We start from the raw sequence: 19,829 nt of genomic DNA on the forward strand, positions 1-19,829 counted from the left end.
ACATTTCATCCATCCATATATATGTGTTTTTTGTACATTTATATTTAAAACATATTTAAAACATATATATTTATATGTATTTTATATGTAATTATCTATCTATATATCCATATATATATATATATATATATATATATATATATGTTTTTTATATTCATATGTTCTTATCATTTAATTTTGTCTATATACATAAAAAATTTTTAATGTGGTTTTTAAACTAATGAGATTATGATGTCATAATTAATTGTGATATTTAAATATATTGAATGGGCAGTTGCCTGTGTATTGTTTGTCTGAAGAAGGTGGGGAGAATTTCCCTACTGAAAGCGCTTACAATTAAAAGTTCCGTGCTCCGCTTTTGCTGTATTCATTCGTTATTTCCACTCACGTACATATTATTCTAACTGCAGTAAAATGTGAGCACACTGTTATTTGCTGGGCCAGTTTAGGTGTGTGCAGAGAATGGATGCTGCTGAAATGAATGGACCTCTGTTGGCCTAGCTGCCCTATTGAAATACTGACACTTCCTAGCACTGCAACTTAGAATTTGTGTGAAAGGACCACTGTAGCACAAAAGTGGTGCTGAATATTGACATTGATGTGAATGGACTAGCTACCCTAATGTGGTACAGAGTTTTGCCACAGTACCGCAGTACAAGTCAAGTCTGCCAACTGTTATACAGAGTCTTCTTGTAAAGCAGCAGTGTAAGCAAAATCCAGTCTGTGTGAGGTGCTCAAGGGTTGTGTACTGATAAACTGCAGTATTCACAGACATAAAGCATTCTCTGCTCTGCAATGCTGTCACATGATCTATATCATTTTTAAGGGGCAGATCTGGAATAAGGTTCTTCACACTGTAGTACCATGGCATGGCATATACTTTTTGCGTGTAGTATGGCTTCTGTGTGCACAATTTGTAAATACTTGCCTACAGCTTTGCCTGTACAGGATGCCAAATGCTCTAAAATGTGCTACTGCTGTCAACACTGGGGAATGCCTGTCATTGCCATGGCAGCGTATTCATCCTGACTGTACAGGACTATTCAGTACTCAGTTTAAAAGAGTACAGCAGTTCTGCAGAAACATAAATGGCTGACCTGAACTGCAGTGATAAAGGTTCAAATTCAGTTGGAAAAACTATAAACCTTTAGGAAGAAAACAGCATTAAACATTTCACATCTTCCCATAATCCACCTACAAACAGGCAAGTAGAAAAACTTGTGCAAGCATTTCTGAAAAGCATTAAAGTCACAAGTCCTAACAGAAGTCTCTGCAGCATCAGACAGGTAAGTCACCTTTTACACATCAAAATACAATGCATGCAGTCATAAACACAAACTGAACAATGCTGTTCCTAATTATGTATTAATGTGTTAAATGATATATCCAACTGAGCTGCATTTAGCTCTTTTGAAGTAGAGATCTTGGGGGGAATATCTCCAATCCTGTTTAGACTTATCAATACCAGATATCGGGAGGCAAGTTTGAATAACTTCAGACTACAAATAACAGGTCAAATTGATATCTTACTACTTTCCAGCATGTGCAAGCATGTGATTACAGAACTAAATAATGCAGGACAAACCGTGCCACAATTAGGGCCTCTAGAGTAAACAGCCAATATGGGAGACAGCATGTGGAGAAGGCATGTAGACCAAATCCCCAGGGTCACTTTGCTGAAGGGCTTAACACTCACCACAACATTAGTACATTTTAAAAACAAGCCAGGTGAGCAGACAGTTGCCCCCAAATAGATGGATATTCACAAATATGCCCACAAAGAGCTGGATGATTTGATTCATATCCAGAGAATGATAGATAACTACAATTATAACTAAAGGGGGACAGATAACTAGTTCCATTGCCTGGATTTCCAGAATCACTTTGGAAGATGGATGAATGGCAAGATCCATGCTTTAGGAATGACAGTTATCCTTGGGCATACTACATGTTAGATGTATGACCAACGCTGTGCCTCTAAAAGGATGAATGGCAGAGAGCAGAGATGGGGGACTGCCATGGTTATCCAATTTCACAAGTGTGGACCATCAACTTGAACCCAGAAACTACCGATCTATTAGTCTGGCTAGTCTAATAGGCAAATCCATGGAGTGAAGTATCATGGAAATGATCAACATAGACATAGGCAACCTTCAGACAGTGGACCCAACCCATTTTGCCTTTGTTAAGGGGAGGTCATGCCTAATAAACCTGGTGGACTTTTTTGGGAAGGTCACCAATGCAATGGATGAGGGGAGAATTGTGCATATCACCTACCTGGACCTGGCTAAGACATTTGATACAATAACCCACTTGGGTATAGGTGACAAACTCAACAAACTGGGTATAAACCCCTACATCAATTGCTGGATTGCCAGCTTGCTTACATATAGGACCCAGGAAGACAGGATTGATGCTACCACCTCCACTAAGAGACCAGTCACGACTGGCATACGTCAGGGCTCATGCTGGGCCCTCTCCTAACTGGCATCTACTTCTCAGAGGTAAAAGCTAATGTCAACGGACTTTGGCTAATGATTGCAATTTGGGAGCTATCAAAGATTCCCCTCCATGACACAAATATCTTACAAGAGGGTTTAACAGAAGCAAATGACTGTTGCCAAAATCACAGACTAGAACTCAGTGCCAATAAATGCATTATGGTGCTTTTGGGGAAAACTACCACCCAAGCTAATTACTCCATCGATATGACACATCTAAGAGTTGACCAGGTAGTAATCTTGCCTTTGACCAACATGTTGAACATGTAGAATTAAGGGCATGGTATCCAGGTCCAAAGAAGTCACATTACCAGTCATCAGACCCATCATTGAGTATAATCCCTCCTTCGGCATGTATCTTACCAGACATATACAACATTTAGAATACCCACAAAGGTTCCTTACTAGGTACTACTATCCAGGGTATAAACACATTGTCTTATATGGATTGCTTTAAAGCCCTGTCTGTGCACTGTCTCCTACAGGTTACTGACAGGTGATCTATGCCTGGCATACTAGGCATCCTTGAATCCAGCTCTAAAGACCCTTTTGCACATCAGCAAAATGACACCCATAAAAAGCACTAAAGCTAAAGATTTAAATTTTGCTTGTGACATTAATAAGACATGTTGGTGAGACAAATATGTATCTAAGAGAATCCTCATACTCTGAAACAGGCTCCCCATCCATGTGAAGCTGAGTCCATCCTTAACCCTATTAAAGCACAATTTTGATTAATGGATGGGAAATCAGAAATTCAGCTGGGGTCTGGTCCCATGTCTTTGATAGAGAGATACAAACAGTAACTGTTGCATTATTATGGTCAAAGTAACATACCCCACCCCACATTAACTTCTAGAAACTTCCTAACTAACATACCTCCTCCTAATAAATGCCTATGAGACATAGGAACACAGCTGGGTTGGATTGCATGGCTAAGCTTATAAAGGCCCCGGTAGTCTTTAGCCTAGTATATATACCTATGAACCTGTTTAATGACTTCAATCCAGAGTGGTTTGCCAGAAAACCATTATTTTTCTGAGGAACACATACAAAATATGAGGCGAAAATCTGGACAGCTGAGAGGTATGATAATAAATAACTTGGCAAACTAGTTGACACAGATAAGATAAAGAAAACTTCATATAATCATAAATCTAGAATAGTTTGTTCTTCATAAACAAAGAAAAAGTCCATGAATCTAAGGGTGTAATGTGCAAGAGAACTAGCTGCACACTGCGCCTTTAAATTCTGTCGAGCAAACCTTGATTTTCTTTTGTTTTTTCTTTTATTTTATTGCTAAATTTTCAGATGCTTAGCTAGAGTTAGACTACATTTTAACACTGAAGTCCTAATGAGGCTGGCAATACATGCAGCTGCTGCTGCTTGACAAAGCTTTTTAGAACTAAGGCAGGTGAAACAGTGTCCATCAGGCACAACATTCTTATCATTAACTAGGAAATTACATCAGAAAGTCAGCATTTGCTGAGAGTGGTGGCTAAATTGCTCTGACAAAAACACATGGATATAAACACATCACAGACTTACCTTTTTAAAAAGAACCACAGTATCTTTGGAAATTCCATACTTCTGGAATACATCAGCACTGCTTGTGATACCAAAAACTGCTTCCTCATTATCTAGTGCCGCTTCATAAAACGTTTTCTCATCATCTTTGTCAAGGTCCTAAAGAAAAAAAAAAAACAGAGACTTGTATTAGATTATTCCATCTCTGCAATACGGGAACCGAAACAGAATACTCCTAATGTATGCAGACAAGTATGATGGCCAAGTGATAGTATTTTCCTTCAAGTAAACAACACTGATATTTTAGACAGAAACACTTCAGTCTTTGGGGATGTGGGTGCCTGTTGAAATTCCACGGACTGTAGCTACAATCTTCCAGATATCGGATAGTGGAACTAGAAGTGAATGAGTGGAATATTAACTAGTGTCTGAAGTTGAGATATCTTAAACTATTCTTGCTCTTCTGGGGTACAGTGTTCTTGGATTTAGCATATATTAAGTAGAAATAATGTAAGAGATGTAACCCCTGCAAGTAAGGTGGCAAATGTATCAGTAACATGTCTGGGTTTTTTCTTGAAAAGGAGTTTATTTTTGATAGCAGGTCTTAACACTTCTGACAATGAGCCCTGAAGCTGCTAATAAAAAAATTGACATAATGGAAATTCATTACTATCGAAAATTGTGGAATGTTACGTGTGTGTGTGTGTGTGTGTGTGTGTTTGTGTGTGTGTGTCTGTGGGTTCCTATTAAATGATCGAAGACACATTCTTTCAAATGTGTCTTGATCGAACCTGAAAGCATGAAAAGGCAAAATAGCAAAACGACATATAAGCAAATTCTTTCCCTGGGAAAGAAATCACTTGGCCACTTCCATTACTTTGCCATTTTCATGACAGTAGTGCGATCTCAGAGTTGGTATATTAAGTAAGTAATATTTTAGCACTTTATGTAATGTTTACATTTTTTTTTTTTGTGGAACAGCAATTTTTTTTTTTCCCTTGGAAAAAAATTGCTGTTCTAAGAGTTTGAGATTGTAAGCTTCCACTTACATGGGTTCGATAAATCATCGTTCGCTTTTTTAAGCGTACAATGATTTAACATAGGCCCTCTGTCTGTCTGTCTTTGTAAATGTGTGTTATAATGCATTTATTTTTGTGGCACAACAGGTACAACAATGAATGCTGCTCTGTAGCTTCATAGCAAAAGTTTGAAAATGGCTTTACTGTAAAGTTTAACAACTCCAAAATATCATAAAACATAAAACATGCAAGAATCTTTTTTTCTGTTTGGATGGAGTTGTGCCCTCATGCCCTTACATAAGGTGCTTTACCTTCTGTAGCTCTAAGCTTAACACAAGCTTCACCTCAGGGAAAGTGAATATCCTAACCACTGCAGCTTCACTCAATTTAAGCATGTTTTGGCCAACTGCAATTAATCATCACACTTCTGTTTGAATTAACATGTTATATGTTACTAGCCATAAAATATTATTTCATCTTTAAACAACAATTTTATGCAGATGTGCAAAACCAACCCAGCCTTAACCATATTTGTAAAAATGTGTGAAGCTGCCATAAGAAAACCAATGACACTAAAGCCAGACCATCCCTGGTACAGTTTGTTGCTGGATGACAGGAAAGTATTAAATGCATTAATACAGGACCATACTGTCTGGTTTGTGAAACCAGATAAAGAGGGAGAGCTGGTTATTTTGAATACTTTGCACTATGTCAGTAATATCGTTAATTTGTTGTTTGATTCCAATACTTAAACTATAGAGTCTCAAAATCAAATTAATGTGGCTTGCAAAGTTATAGATCTGTGTTTATATGACTTGCTGTTGTTGTTGTTTGTCTTTCAACTTTTCTCGGTTAGGGGTCGCCACAGTGGAACTCCGGTCCGCTAATGATTGGCAGTAGATTTTCACGAACGCCGAGGTGCCAGCTTGACGTCCAACCTTCAACGAAGGCATGTACATTTACAATGTCTTTTGAATGCCACCCAACCACGGAGAGGACATGCAGACTCCACACATAAGGCACTTCCCGCACAACAGCCGAGAATCGAAGGGAGAACCTCTTGCTGTGAGGCAACAACGCTACCGCTGCACCACCGTGGCACTCTGTTTATATGCTTATATGACTTGCTATTTACAACAAATTATTTCACCATCTAACTGTAAATACTTAAAAAGGAAAATTCTGTAGTGCCTACCGTATCTGGTATAGCAGAAGTGTACAAGGATATTTCCAGCCCACCATTTCACCAAAAGGTAGCAGCAACCGGATCAAAAATTCATCTATTAGCAATTTTTATTGATAAAATGCTAAATGTTTTATCAGAATTTCACCACACAATTCTGGAATGGTTTTTGGCCACTCTTAATCAATGTAACAGACTATTAGATATAGATCATTATTGACTGAATTTATTGAAATTGTATAGCACAACAATTAAACTTTTTTGAAGGGCAAGTTTTTCATTGGAAAAGTGCTGTGGTCATGGAGTCAGCATGCACCCTGTGCATGCTAACCTTGTAATGTGACATTGGGAAGAAAAAGTATGTCATTTATTCCAGATTTTCAGACAAGTGAAAACATATGTTCATTTCCCTGGCATTTGTATACTTTCTAAAGATGGAGAAAATGAACTGACTGAATTTATCAATACTCATAATCTACTATATCTTTTTAAGAGTCCTCTTTAATTATTCATAGACTATGATTCATTACTGGATGTAATTATCAAAAAAAGATGTTCTGAGAGAATAATTTACTTCTAATGTTTGTAGAAAGCCACCCCGTATGGAAAAAAAAATGAAATTTAGTGAAAATCCAGATGGCAAGGCTAGTTAGAATTATATCAGACGATATTTAAACAGCGGGCATATCCATTGTATTTATTATTGCAAATTAGGGACAATGTCAAAAATGTATTCACACTATAGAGCCCAATTCCAAAAAAAAAACTTGTTCTCAGTGTAAGTGACCACGTACACTGAACCCAGACTGACAGCAGGCATTTTGGAATCTAGCCCTCGGTGTAAGCCTGTTTATAGACAGCCCTTACACCAAAGTAAGCCACTTACACTGATAGCATGTCTTTCAGAATAAGGGCAGAGTTACACCGAGAGCAACTATTTTGGAATCTGGCCCAAAGTTTACAATCCTGTTGAATGCCGACATTATGGAAGTTTTAAAAAAACTAGATGACAGAAAGCCATATGAGATATCAATGATTTTTAAGTTTTATTATTGGTTTGAGTAGCATTAAGAAAATTATTTAAAAAAATGCTGTATTTTTCCTTTTCAAATGCTTATACAGTTAATTGGGAGATAAGCCATATTTTGTTTTTAAATGCAATTCTAATATCAAAGAAATAAAGACAGGAAAAACTTGTGCAAAAAGTAAAATAAATAATGTGATAACTAAAAAGGGACCTATAAATGCAGTCAGTACAGATAATATAATTTTATTAATGACTGAGAAAAAAAACTTATGTAACCAGCTAATTTAAAAGACAAAGGCAGGTATTCATAGCCATTTGCTCAAATGTGATAGGGGTATCCGTGATGTTTAAGAATGAGCAGAACAAAGGCAAAATTCATAGAAGCCATTTACTCCAATGTGAAATGCCTTAAGTACAATGAGATGCAAATGAGACATTTTGTAAAGCAGTCTATGTTAATGAGGTGTTCCTATGATTCATAGCCCAATATCTTCACAGTAGACATTCATTGTGGCATTGATATCTGAGCTGCAATCCATGAACTTGCCCACGGCCATCCTTCAACAGTTTATCGAAATATATGCAAGCATTTCCCTGACTACACAAATGAATTATTTCCCCCAGAAACCCCTTCAGTATTTTGTCTAAGTATGCACAAGCAACAAAATGACTACAAATTAATTATTTTGCCCAGCAATCACTTCATCAGTTTGACCATGTATGCAAAAGCACTTCACTGACACCAAAATGAAATATTTATCCCAGCAATCCCTTCAGTAGTATGTCCAAGTATGCAAAAGCACCAAAATGAAATATTTCCCCAAGCGACTCCATCACTAGTTTCCCCAAGCATGCACAGTCACCAAATTGAAACATTTCCCCCAGTAATCCCTTCAGTAGTTTGACCAAGTGTGCACAAACACCAAAACGAAACATTTCTCCAAGTGATCCCTTCAGTAGTTTGATCAAGTGTGCACAAACACCAAAACGAAACATTTCTCCAAGCGATCCCTTCAGTAGTTTGACCAAGTGTGCACAAACATCAAAACGAAACATTTCTCCAAGCGATCCCTTCAGTAGTTTGACCAAGTGTGCACAAACATCACAACGAAACATTTCTCCACGCGATCCCTTCAGAAGTTTGACCAAGTGTGCACAAACGCCAAAACAAAACATTTCCTCCAAGCGATCCCTTCAGTAGTTTCACCAAGTATGGACAAGCGGCAAAATGAAAACTTCCCCCAATGACCTCTAGAGTAGTTTGTCCATGTAAGCCCAAGCACTTCACTGACTCCAAAATGAAACATTTCATCCAATGGCTCCTTCAGTAGTATAGCCATACAAGCAGAAGCACTAAAATACAATAAAAAAAATTTCTTTAAATAAAGTCAGGAACTGTACCTCCTTTAAAATGTACGGTGATACATATTCCTTTTTTCCATTCCCCTGTAATCCATATTCCCATGGTAAATTGCTGCTGACTGGCATAAAGTCAAGGGGATTTACATATTTAGTATGAAAATAAGGTTTTTTTAGATTCACCTCTATGAATCCTACTGATGCAAATGTGTAATGCTCCTTATCTTTGTATTGGCTGTTCCCCTATTGCTTATGCCTTAACCATGTCAGGTTTTTGCGATGCGGAGGCATGTTTAAAAATTGGCTCCACACTTTTGTAGTCATCCTGAAGAATAGTGCTACTTTGTTATATAAATTACGTCTTTCAGGCTGAAAGATGTAATTTACATAACTAAGTAGCACTATTTTTCTCAGATTACTGCTAAGACAATGCAAAGTCCCGCACTACAAATACCGGCCTTAGGCAGAAAGATTATTATAATAGTGCAAGCAAAGGTAAGATATATTTAGTTAAGTATGCCACATGTTCTGCATGCCACATAGGCAAAACAGAGATGTTTACAGAGAAGGATATATGAGCACTGTTATGATATTAACAAAGGGATGAGAACAATTCTCTTTATAAACATTCACAGGTGTGTGTAGATTTCAAAAATGTATGTTTTGGGTACTAGAAATGTTTCAGTTAATCCCAGAGAAAATCCTGGGAAGCAAATACTGAATATAGGGAGTTAGTATAGCAGCTAAGGTTGAATGCCAGTGCCCCTTGACTTAAACAAATGCACCTCCCTTCAGAATTTTCTTAGGGTATTTGTTGCCAAATGTATATTAATACATGCTAAAAATAATTTTGTTATCAGTCTTTTGATTTCCAATTATTTCGTTCTCAGTGCATGTTACTGCACATCAGTGTCTGTGTTTTTTAATATTGCACATGTCGTTGTTTGTATTGTTATAGATGTTTTAGAATCAGACTATTGGAACTTAATTATGATGTCATGGGTCCAAGAAGTATCATATCACAGGACCTTAATGATGACATAATTATTGGTTCAAGAGGTGTCACGTTGGCAACTAACTGCTTTTAAACTGACAATTTTGTTTGAAATTTTTGTTCTGATGAAGTTTTGTTTGCAAAGAAAGAAAGAGCTAAAGAAATGTATTACTTTTATAAAGTGTGCCATGGTTTACACAGCAGTGGTCACTTTCTTTTTGATTCTCAAGGATTGTTTTGAGTGGTTCATGTTTTTTAAGCTTGGCGTTCAGCTCCAGTATTTTAGCTCTTGCACAGCGTAAGAGGCATTGGTGTTGCTTTTATTAATTATCGATATAAATATACTTTTTTCGTATTTCTACAAATATCTTAAAAGCAAACAAATGTTGCTGATAATGTGGTTGTGCATTTTTAAGATATGAACAGTCATCTGTGAAAATCATGTAATTTCAGGTACAGCCATAACTTGCAGAGGTTGCTGATTGTGTAACTTGAGTAAAGCAACACTCAGCTCTCATGTATCAGGGATGGAAGTAAATGTGTGAGGACAGTAAATTTTTCGTCTATATTCATTAACATTAAGGGTGTTTATTCCAGTCCTTTCTTTTTGTTCTCACAGATTTGTCTTGCCCATACAATTCCCGTACCCAGCATGAATGAAACTGACACTGGCAGCTTGTATTAGCTGTGTTTCCAGACCGTGTCATGTGGTTAGTTGTTACACCCTGATCGGCTCTGATCAGTGGGTTCGTGGCATTTCCTTTTTCTTGATTCACCCATTGTTCTGCTATAATTAGTTAAATATTCGTGTCATCAGAAGGGTTACACCCTTTTTGGGGCACCCTGTCCCTAATTATACATACAGTATATCCAGCCCATGATTATTAATAAATGCCTTGGAAATACTTCATTTATATTACAACCTTTTAGGACATTTGATTTTGACAAATGCCTATGGACTGATCCTTGGGATTTATGCAGTATGTGTACTGTGCCATCAATTGAGGTATATGTGCTTTTTCTGACCTAGTTTAAGCAGACTAAGCCAATTTTCTATACTAATAATCAACTTAGATAACTCTTGGTTTTATATACATCACATGCCTATGAATTTTAATGATAACTGTACTGGAGTATAAGTTAATGTAGATTTTTTTTGTCTTCTTTCTTTTTGGTTCTAAGGCTATTTATAATAAAATCTCATTGATTGGGTACAGCTGTTCCTGAAAGGGCTTTGGTTCTCAGCCCTGCTTAAAAGTAAGGTTTTATTTGTTGTTAAATGGGACTGAACCATCCCTACCCAGGCATTGTTAGATTATGCTGCTGATTTAGCCTAGCACTAAACCTAGTATTCTGGCAGAATTAGCACTACCATGCCACATAACTGAATGTTTAGATATCCACCATCTTCCTGTCATGTACTGTACATTCTTAAGGCAGTGTTGAGTACAGCCTTTTTGCTTACTGCTTTATGCACAGTAAATGATTGGTTCTAAAGCATATTAACTAATTATAAGCAGGATTGTAGCTATATGGAAAATGCCTAAGGTTCCCACTATAAAAAGTCTCATGAATGATGTCTCAAGTGGTTAAACATGGTACTACTTGGCACAATTTTAAACAAAATAACTAGATTAAAATCACATTTTTCATATTTGTCACATCATTTCACATTATAAAAAATCTGGAGCTTGTATTATTTCACATTCTGCAAGATTCCTCAAGGTAGTCGTGTTCAAGTTAATTCTGGGCCTGACTGAAAATTCCCTGTGTCCTAAGGAACAGGTACTCCCCATGCAGAATTTTTCATTATGACTACCAGTACTGTCTCCTTAAAGGCCTCAGAATTGCCCAGTTAAATAATATCTGCACAAATATCAAACACTTCCTACCTAAATTGTGCATACTTCAAGAAAAACCCAATGTAGTAGCCATTACTGTTATTTATTTATTTTACTTTTATTTTAGTTTACATTTGTTGACTGGGATAGTCTGACTGGATACATGTCCATTTTAAGCGGAGGTCCAGGGAGAAAAGCTCCAAACTTACAAACAGATAAAGACAAGCAAGTTACAGTATATGCACAAACATATTGTATTAACATACAAGTTACAGTCTCATGTTTCAAGTTTATGAAAAATACAGTTTATATACAGAAATATGTACAAATATGTTACAGTTTCTCCTATCAAACCTATAGGTGCAGCTTATATACAGAGTATCTGCAAAGATATTACAGTTTATCTTTTCAAACCTTTTAGTGTAAGAGGTTAGTTGGTATGAATAAGAAATTGCAGGGATATGGAAGTAGATGAGGCTTTAGTCAAGGTTAGAGCAAGGACATAACCAGTGAGTTTTAAAATACTGGGTTAGATTTTTTTTTAACTGATTAAGGGAGGGGTTCAGAGTAAGGTCAGATGGAAGTGAATTCCAGGTTTTGCTTACTGAATTTGCAAACAAAGATTCTCCAGATAAGTTGTTAGCTTTAACAGATTGAACCAAAAGTTTTGTAACGAAGAGGCCTAGTGTTTTTGTAGGGATGGATAATATTTTTAAGGGAGGGTGTTTTTTTTGGATGGTTAATAACCTTGAATGCTACAGTACGTTGATTAAATTGAATTAGCCTGGGGAGTTCTAGCCAACCTAAGAGGTGTAGGTTTTGACAATGTTGTGTCCTGTAGGGAGTTCCTGTGGCAAACCTGGCAATTTGATTGTAGCAGCTAGAGAGTTTGCTGAGATCAGTTTTGCTCAAGTTAGTAAGTATTGTTGAGGCATAGAGTAGAGTTGAAGGCAGATGGGTATGGGCAATGGCAGTCCTAGCTAGAGACCAAGATGCTTTGCCAGGGATGGCCTGCACCTGTCGCCCCTGGGATTCTGGATACTGGCTAAGGCTCTTGCCACCCCTATAGTGCCTTTTTTAGGCAAGGTTCAAATGACAAATCCACCACCATAGCAGGAACAGGCAAGCAAAAACTGAGGGTAATGGTACTCAATGCTAGAAGTTTAAATCTCAAAATGCACTCACTCGAGGCACTCCTTAAAATGGAGAACATTGATATCTGCGCAGTGACTGAGACTTGGTTCAAGGCTCTAGACAGCACCCCTGCATTACCAGGCTATAACTCAAACCACACTTTTCGGCCATCTAACCTGGACCAGAACACCAAAGGCAGAGGTGTGTCCATATTCATTAAGGATATCCACACCTCCAGGCTAGTTGCGCAGCATAATGCATCCAAGGTTATCCAAGTGCAACTTACTCTGGGCAAAACTGCAATCCAAACTGTAGCTTGCTACAGATCCCACACAATGCCCCAGGATTCCCACTCCTCTTTTCTTGATATACTGGAAAATATTAGGGTTCAACCAAACACCCTAATAATGGGCAATTTCAACTACCTCACCATTAACTGGGAAAACTACTCATGTACCAATGCCTTCACTCAACGCTTCCTGGAATTCATAAATTCCAGTGCCCTGGATCAATTTATCCACACCCCCACCAGGGGTAACAGTATCCTAGACCTAGTCATTACCAACATGAGTGACTGGTGTTTCACACCTGAAATCAACTCCTCATTGATCAGATCCGACCATAAGCTAATCAACCTAGATATCTGCAACCCGCCCCCACCCACCATTAAGGAAACTATGGTAAAAAATTTCTCCAAAGCCAACTTCATGCTCTTAAGACAAAAGTGGTGAACTTCATGACACCCATGCAGATGGACAATAGACTTACGACTGCTGAATCCTACACAAATGCATTCTATAAACACTTACACGAGTGCATGGATCATGCTATTACAAACAGAACCAAGATGCTATCCTCCAAAAAAAGGAAGCCAATCTAGTGGTCCCCTGCCATAAACAAACTCTACAACAGAAGGAAGAAACTGTTGCAAAAGAAAGTAAAATCCCATGAGTGGAGGAGCTCCCTGGTCAGCCTCACTAAGAAGCTGAGATCCCTTATAAGATCCTCCAAAGCTAGCTACGAAAACAAAATTGCCACTGATTCTAAGGCCAACCACAAAGCATTCTATATCTCTGCCAAGAATCTCAATGGCAACACCCAGATCTGCTCTGAGTTACAGCACAACGGCACGAAAATTACAGAACCAACTGATATTGCCAACATCCTGGCAGATAGGTTTAATGCTAAAGTTACCCCCTTCTCACCCCCTAAAGTGCCCATATCTATACAGGAAGAATGCATAGTCCTTATAATCACATATATGCAGGTAAAAGCTGCACTCTCTAAAACCAAAAACACAGCATCCATGGCACCGAACAACATCACAGGCTGCGTTTTACACAAACTTCAGAATGAAATGGCTCCCCACCTAAGCACCATGTTCAATCATAGTCTCACATCAGGCTTTGTGCCCACTGAATGGCGCAGAGCAACAGTTATCTCACTTCACAAAGGGGGAGCCACCAGTGATCCTGGGAACTATCACCCTATTAGTCTTACAAGCCTGGTCTACAAGGCCATGGAATGTATCATCATGGAACTCATAAACACAGACATTGGTAGCCTCCAAACTCTAGACCCCACCCAGTTCAGGTTTGTGAAAGGCAGATCATGCCTTCTGAACCTGATCGACTTCAGTTCAGGTTTGTGAAAGGCAGATCATGCCTTCTGAACCTGATCGACTTCTTTGAGGCAGTCACCAAAAGCCATAGACGAGGGTAAGGTGGTTCACACAGCCTATCTTGACCTTCCAAGGCTTTCAACACCATCCCCCATTCTGGAATTATAGCTAAACTCACTAAACTAGGTATAAATCCCTACATCACAAGATGGGTTGCCATCTGGCTCACTGACAGAACCCACACTGTAAAAGTTGCAGACTCCAAATCTGACTTCAAACCAGTTACAAGTGGAGAACCACAGGGTTCAGTCCTGGGACCTCTCCTGTTTGGTATCTACTTCCCTGAAGTACAGGCTAACACAGTTCACAGATGACTGCAAACTAGGAGCCATAGTTGAATCCCCAAATGATGTGGACTCCTTACAGAAGGGCCTCACTGAGACAGGTGCCTGGTGTCAGAGGCATCGCCTCAAGCTCAATGCCAAAACATGCATTGTCATCCCCTTTGATAAAAGCTCTGTACCCATGAACTACCACATAAATGGCAGTATACTTAATGCTGAATGTGTGATAAGAGACCTTGGGACCCAGGTGGACAGTAGTCTCTCCTTTGATAATCACATCACCACAGTAGTCAGGAAATCCTTCTATGTGGCACACCTCATCATAAAAGGGTTCTCATCCAGGAAAAAAAGAGGTCATTGTTCCCCTCTACTCGACACTCATTAGACCCATTATAGAGTACAATGCCCCTTTTGGAATGTACCTCACAAGACATCTGCAGCTGGAAAGGCCACAAAAGTACCTCACAAAGAGGATTACTGGCCTCAAACAGATGCCCTACACTAACCGTCTCAAAAAACTCCAGCTTTACTCTGTAGCATATCGCCTACTCTGAGGAGATCTCTGTCTAACATATAAAGCTATGTTAAACCCAGAGCTGTTGGACATGCTACACCTAAAGAAATCCCAATCCCTCCAGGCTACACGCTCTAGGGACCTAAACCTTGTCACCACAATAAACAGGACACGCTGGAGGGATAGAATCCTGTCCCAGAGGCTTCCTATACTCTGGAAAAAGCTACCCATCTATGTCAAGCAAAGTTCTTCATTAGCACTCTTCAAGAAAAATCTTGATGAGTGGATGGGAAATAGGAAATACACCCTGGGGATCACTTCTGTGGCTCTGCTCGACAGGGGCACAGGAAATTAACTTTCTTGGGTGGCATAAGCCAGGGAACCTTGTTGGCTAGGCTTACTTATGCCCTTGGGCCAATAGCCTTTTACCTACCTATGAACCTACCTATGAACATAATGGTATTAAGCACAGCAATCCTAACCTTATCCAAGACTCTAGCTCTCTAATTGCCACGTCCCTGACAACATCACCTCATGTGCTTGTAAATTCACTAGAATTCTTTCAGAGATGACTGCCTAGTGCCATTACATTTCTTTAAGCTGTCCATTAAAATGAAGTTCAGTCTGTGCTAGACAGAATGGAAATAGCATTTCTGTTTAAAACTGAAATGTTATTTATGGAGATAATGATCACCTCAGGACCTGTGACCTATTCCTTCTCTTCCTTACCCAGGTTCAGGATAAACATGAAGAAGAAGAAAGAAGAAGGTAGCAGAAGAAGAAAATAATAATAATAATAATAATAAAAATAATAATAATAATAATGATTAGGAGGAATAATTAGTCCTGGACTCCCTAGAGTTTAGGGTGCAAGCTAAGGAAAGAGCCACAGATGTGGCATTTAATTAAGGAAACCAGGACTTCACCAGCTATAAAACTTTCTTGCATCTGGAAGAAATATCAAATTGATACTAAAGTGGGTAAAGCAAACACATTTAGAAGAAAACAGTCTGCTGTTACAGATGATCTTGAGCTGTTTGGAGGACAATTAAAGAAGTCACTGGTAAGCTGAAAGCCATGCTACTCATGACTTCCATAATCAAGCAGTCAGTAATATAATGGACTGTATAACAACACTGGCTGTTCAGCAGATTTCCCATACTTGCATGGTTACCAGTACTGCAGTTAAGGCTTTCCTGCCAGTTCATTCTCAATTTATGCTTTGAGGGATAAATGGGAAGGATGTTATTAACCTTTTTTTAAACTGCCAGTTGAAAGCATTAAGCTACTTCTTCCCATCCCTTTTTTTTCTGGATGGCAACCCCCTATTATCTCTCAGTCATTGGCCAATGCTCTTAACAGGATAGTTGGTGTAGAGTCATTAATCCTTATCATTACTGCTTACTTTAAGCAGGCCTCTACCACACCCCTATCCAAGATGACCAGTCCAGATCCACCCCAGCAAGATAACAGACCTATTGCAGACCTTAATATACATTGCCAAACTCATACAAATCATGTGTAAGTTCTAGACCATATCATAAAGCATAATGTTCAAAAAAAATTTTAAATAAAGTTTAATATCTGGACCATTGTCTGTTGTGTAATAGATTATATCTTCTTCATGAATAAAAAAGAGCAAAATAACGGATGCCATCTTTGCAGACCTGAACAATGGCATGTGGATCAGAAACTCATGATTCCTCCTGTATAAGCTTAGGAACTCTGGCTTTAGTAAAGGCTCCATTCACTGGTTTGGATCTACTTGACTGATCAAATGTATGACATGATTTCAGACTCATCTCAGTCCAATAGAGGGACATTTAAATCTGGAAACACCCCCAAATCTCAGTTTTGGGGCCAGTTATAATTTTTCCATTTATTAACAACCTAATGTGCTATCAAAATTGTTATGCTGAACACATGAGCCTCTCGAGGTATAAATTCAAAATTATATGGATCTGAAATTCAGCAAGCTGAGGCGGTGATTACAGTTTAAGAAACCCAAACTGAATAGCCGTAAAATGAAAATAATAATTTTTGGCTTTATAGAGAGGTTGAATGAAGCTGGTTTGCTCTAAATTGTTGAACCCCCTCATGTTGAAATATGTACTGACAATGTTGTGAAGCACCTCAGGTTTAGTTCCAAATTCACTAACCACCTTACTTGGGTAGATTAGAGAGCAATGAACAATCTACTTATACCAAGTTATGTACTCTCCATCACAGGTACCCTCAGAAGTCATCCCTGCTTCAAATGACCCTTATATTATCTACAAAATTATCCTGGCTTATTACAGTTGAATATGCAGTTAGAAATCTCTAATAGCTTCCACAAAAGTCTATAAAATTCACACAGGACCTGAGAATAAGAAGAACCAGAATAAAACTGTAAAAATAATAAAACTAAAAATTGGCAGGGCAACACCTGGTATTGTAATGCTGCTTAAAATGGCATCTAGGAACAAATGAAAGCTCTACACCCACTATACTTGTCATGTCAGTAGGCATGAAAAAAAAAAAACAATTTAAAGCAAACAATCAAGCTTACATAATGTGTGGAACACCAGTCCAATATACAATAATTTGCTTTAATGGACAAAAGCCTCATAAAATATTAATATTCTAGAAATAGTAATGATTTAAAGACTGAAATGGGTTTAACAACTGTAGAAAAGATTTCTGTGAATACTCAGCAAAAAGAAGATAGACATTCGGGTTGTGAAGCAATACAATATATACAAAGTCTTAAAATATAACTGAAAAAGCAGTCTAGTAGGAGAAAATATAAATAAATGGAAAATATCTTGTTTTGAAGTTTACTACTATAATAGAATATAGCATACAGAGGGGACTCAAGAGAGATTCTCTCTGACCATGAATTGGCTAATACAGAGAGGACCCCTATACAGAGACAAGTTAATGCAACAGAGAAGAAAACCTCATTAGCCGCTAATTACAGTGACTCTAAATTAAACACTAACATGTCAATCCAGACTATGCTTGTGTTCTCCCTACTAAACTATGTATAATAGTGGCACTATCCAGCATTGGAGCATGTGCACATTCACACAGACATACACACGTTCACTACCACCACCACAAATAAGCAGGTACTGACAGATTCATGGTCATGACACCATTCATTGACACAGTCATACTCATGATCACTCGCGCACGCACACACATACAAGCACACACACACACACACACGCGCGCGCGCTCGTACGTGCACGCGCACACACATAAGCTGGCTTTGTATACTAACTTTCCATAATACGATCACCCAGACATATGCATACACATGCAGTCAGTCACATTCATGCCCCTAGAAACAGGCATAGACACAGATCCACACACATACACGTAGAAACACACACACACACACACACACACACACACACACACACACACACACACACACACACACACACACACACACACACACACGCGCACACCAATGGGCGCACACACACACACACACACACACACACACACACACACACACACACACACACACACACACAGTACTGCTATACCTTCCTGTAGTTTTGACCAGTTCTACAGGGATGAATTGACATACACCATCAAAAGATGTATACGTTCTCTTTTCTGCAAAAAATGAATAAATAAATAATTCAGCAGAAACATGCTCTGTTGAGTTAACACAGCGCTGCCACTATGTTTTGAAGACAGCAGAGTGCTAATTACCATTAGCCACTGCCTTGGACTTCCATGTGCGCATGTAGCCTTTCAAGCAGGACCATTATCTATACTACAGCCATCAACAGTGGAAAATCGTAGCAGGAGATTGCTCTGTGAATTGCTCTGGCTCTCTCTTGAGGTTAAGGCTTGCACTTTCAGGTAAGCCTTTCTGAATCTCAGGAACTAAGACTACATTCCAACATTTAACTCTAAACTGTATGTTAAATAACAATTCATGTCTACTGTTGCCTTAATATGAACATGAAAGAGGTCTATAAAATATGGTGTATGGACTGCTTTTTTCCAAGCAGTAACTCTGTAATCTCAGTTAAGGCAAGTCAATTTATATAGTGAAGAGACATGTTTTTCTATGGAAATGATTAAGGTAGTTCAAACTATGCATTCAAAAATGGTAATAAAAATGCAAGCTCTAGACGAGTATGACTTCAACGGGCAATACAGAGTGCAAGACAGGGAAATTTACATATTTGCAGAGACAGAATATGAAAAGGGACAATTATGAATTATACAAAGAAAATCTTGAATTTAATAAGAAGAATTTTACAAAAATGTTCTATTAGCATGACTGTAGATGCAGAAACAGATATGCAATTTATGGAAACTAAGACTAATGTTCAAGCAAGGGATTTGTTTGAGTTTATATTGCTTGAAAATAAAATACTGCATTAAATTGTTCCCAGAAGCTGTAGCAGTGATGTCTCCACCACATAGGGTACCTGCATAAAAATATGGAGCAGCAAAGTGTGATTATTAAGCAGACTGAGCCTACAGAATGTATTAACAAAATAGCAACTGCTCTAAAACAAGCCAAAGTCAGAATCTGTATAGATTCACAAAACCGTAGCAGATAGATTGTAGGAAGCATTATCCACTATGTACACTTGAACTGGTTCACACAATTTCTAATGCAAAAATTCTTCTCAGTGCTAGATAAGCAGGTATGTTGACAGACAAATTACATTAAGCAAGCTTTAAGCTATGTTCATTTAACACATCATTAGACAGCTACAGATCTCTGAGATACCATTTGACATTTCAC

General features: G+C 38.3%; 1 protein-coding gene across 1 annotated transcript in view; it reads right to left on the reverse strand.

Moving 5' to 3' along the window:
- LOC122816166 (protein disulfide-isomerase A2-like) overlaps positions 1-19,829 on the reverse strand; it is a 209,249-nt gene that overhangs the window by 117,724 nt on the left and 71,696 nt on the right. Inside the window, exon 4 of the mRNA XM_044088919.1 lies at positions 4,050-4,187. Coding sequence (XP_043944854.1) covers positions 4,050-4,187 — 138 coding nt within the window. The remainder of the gene's footprint in view (positions 1-4,049; positions 4,188-19,829) is intronic.

This window comes from Protopterus annectens, chromosome 12.part0, assembly GCF_019279795.1.
Source record: "Protopterus annectens isolate FY-2018-M chromosome 12.part0, PAN1.0, whole genome shotgun sequence".
NCBI classification, from domain to species: Eukaryota; Metazoa; Chordata; order Ceratodontiformes; family Protopteridae; genus Protopterus; species Protopterus annectens.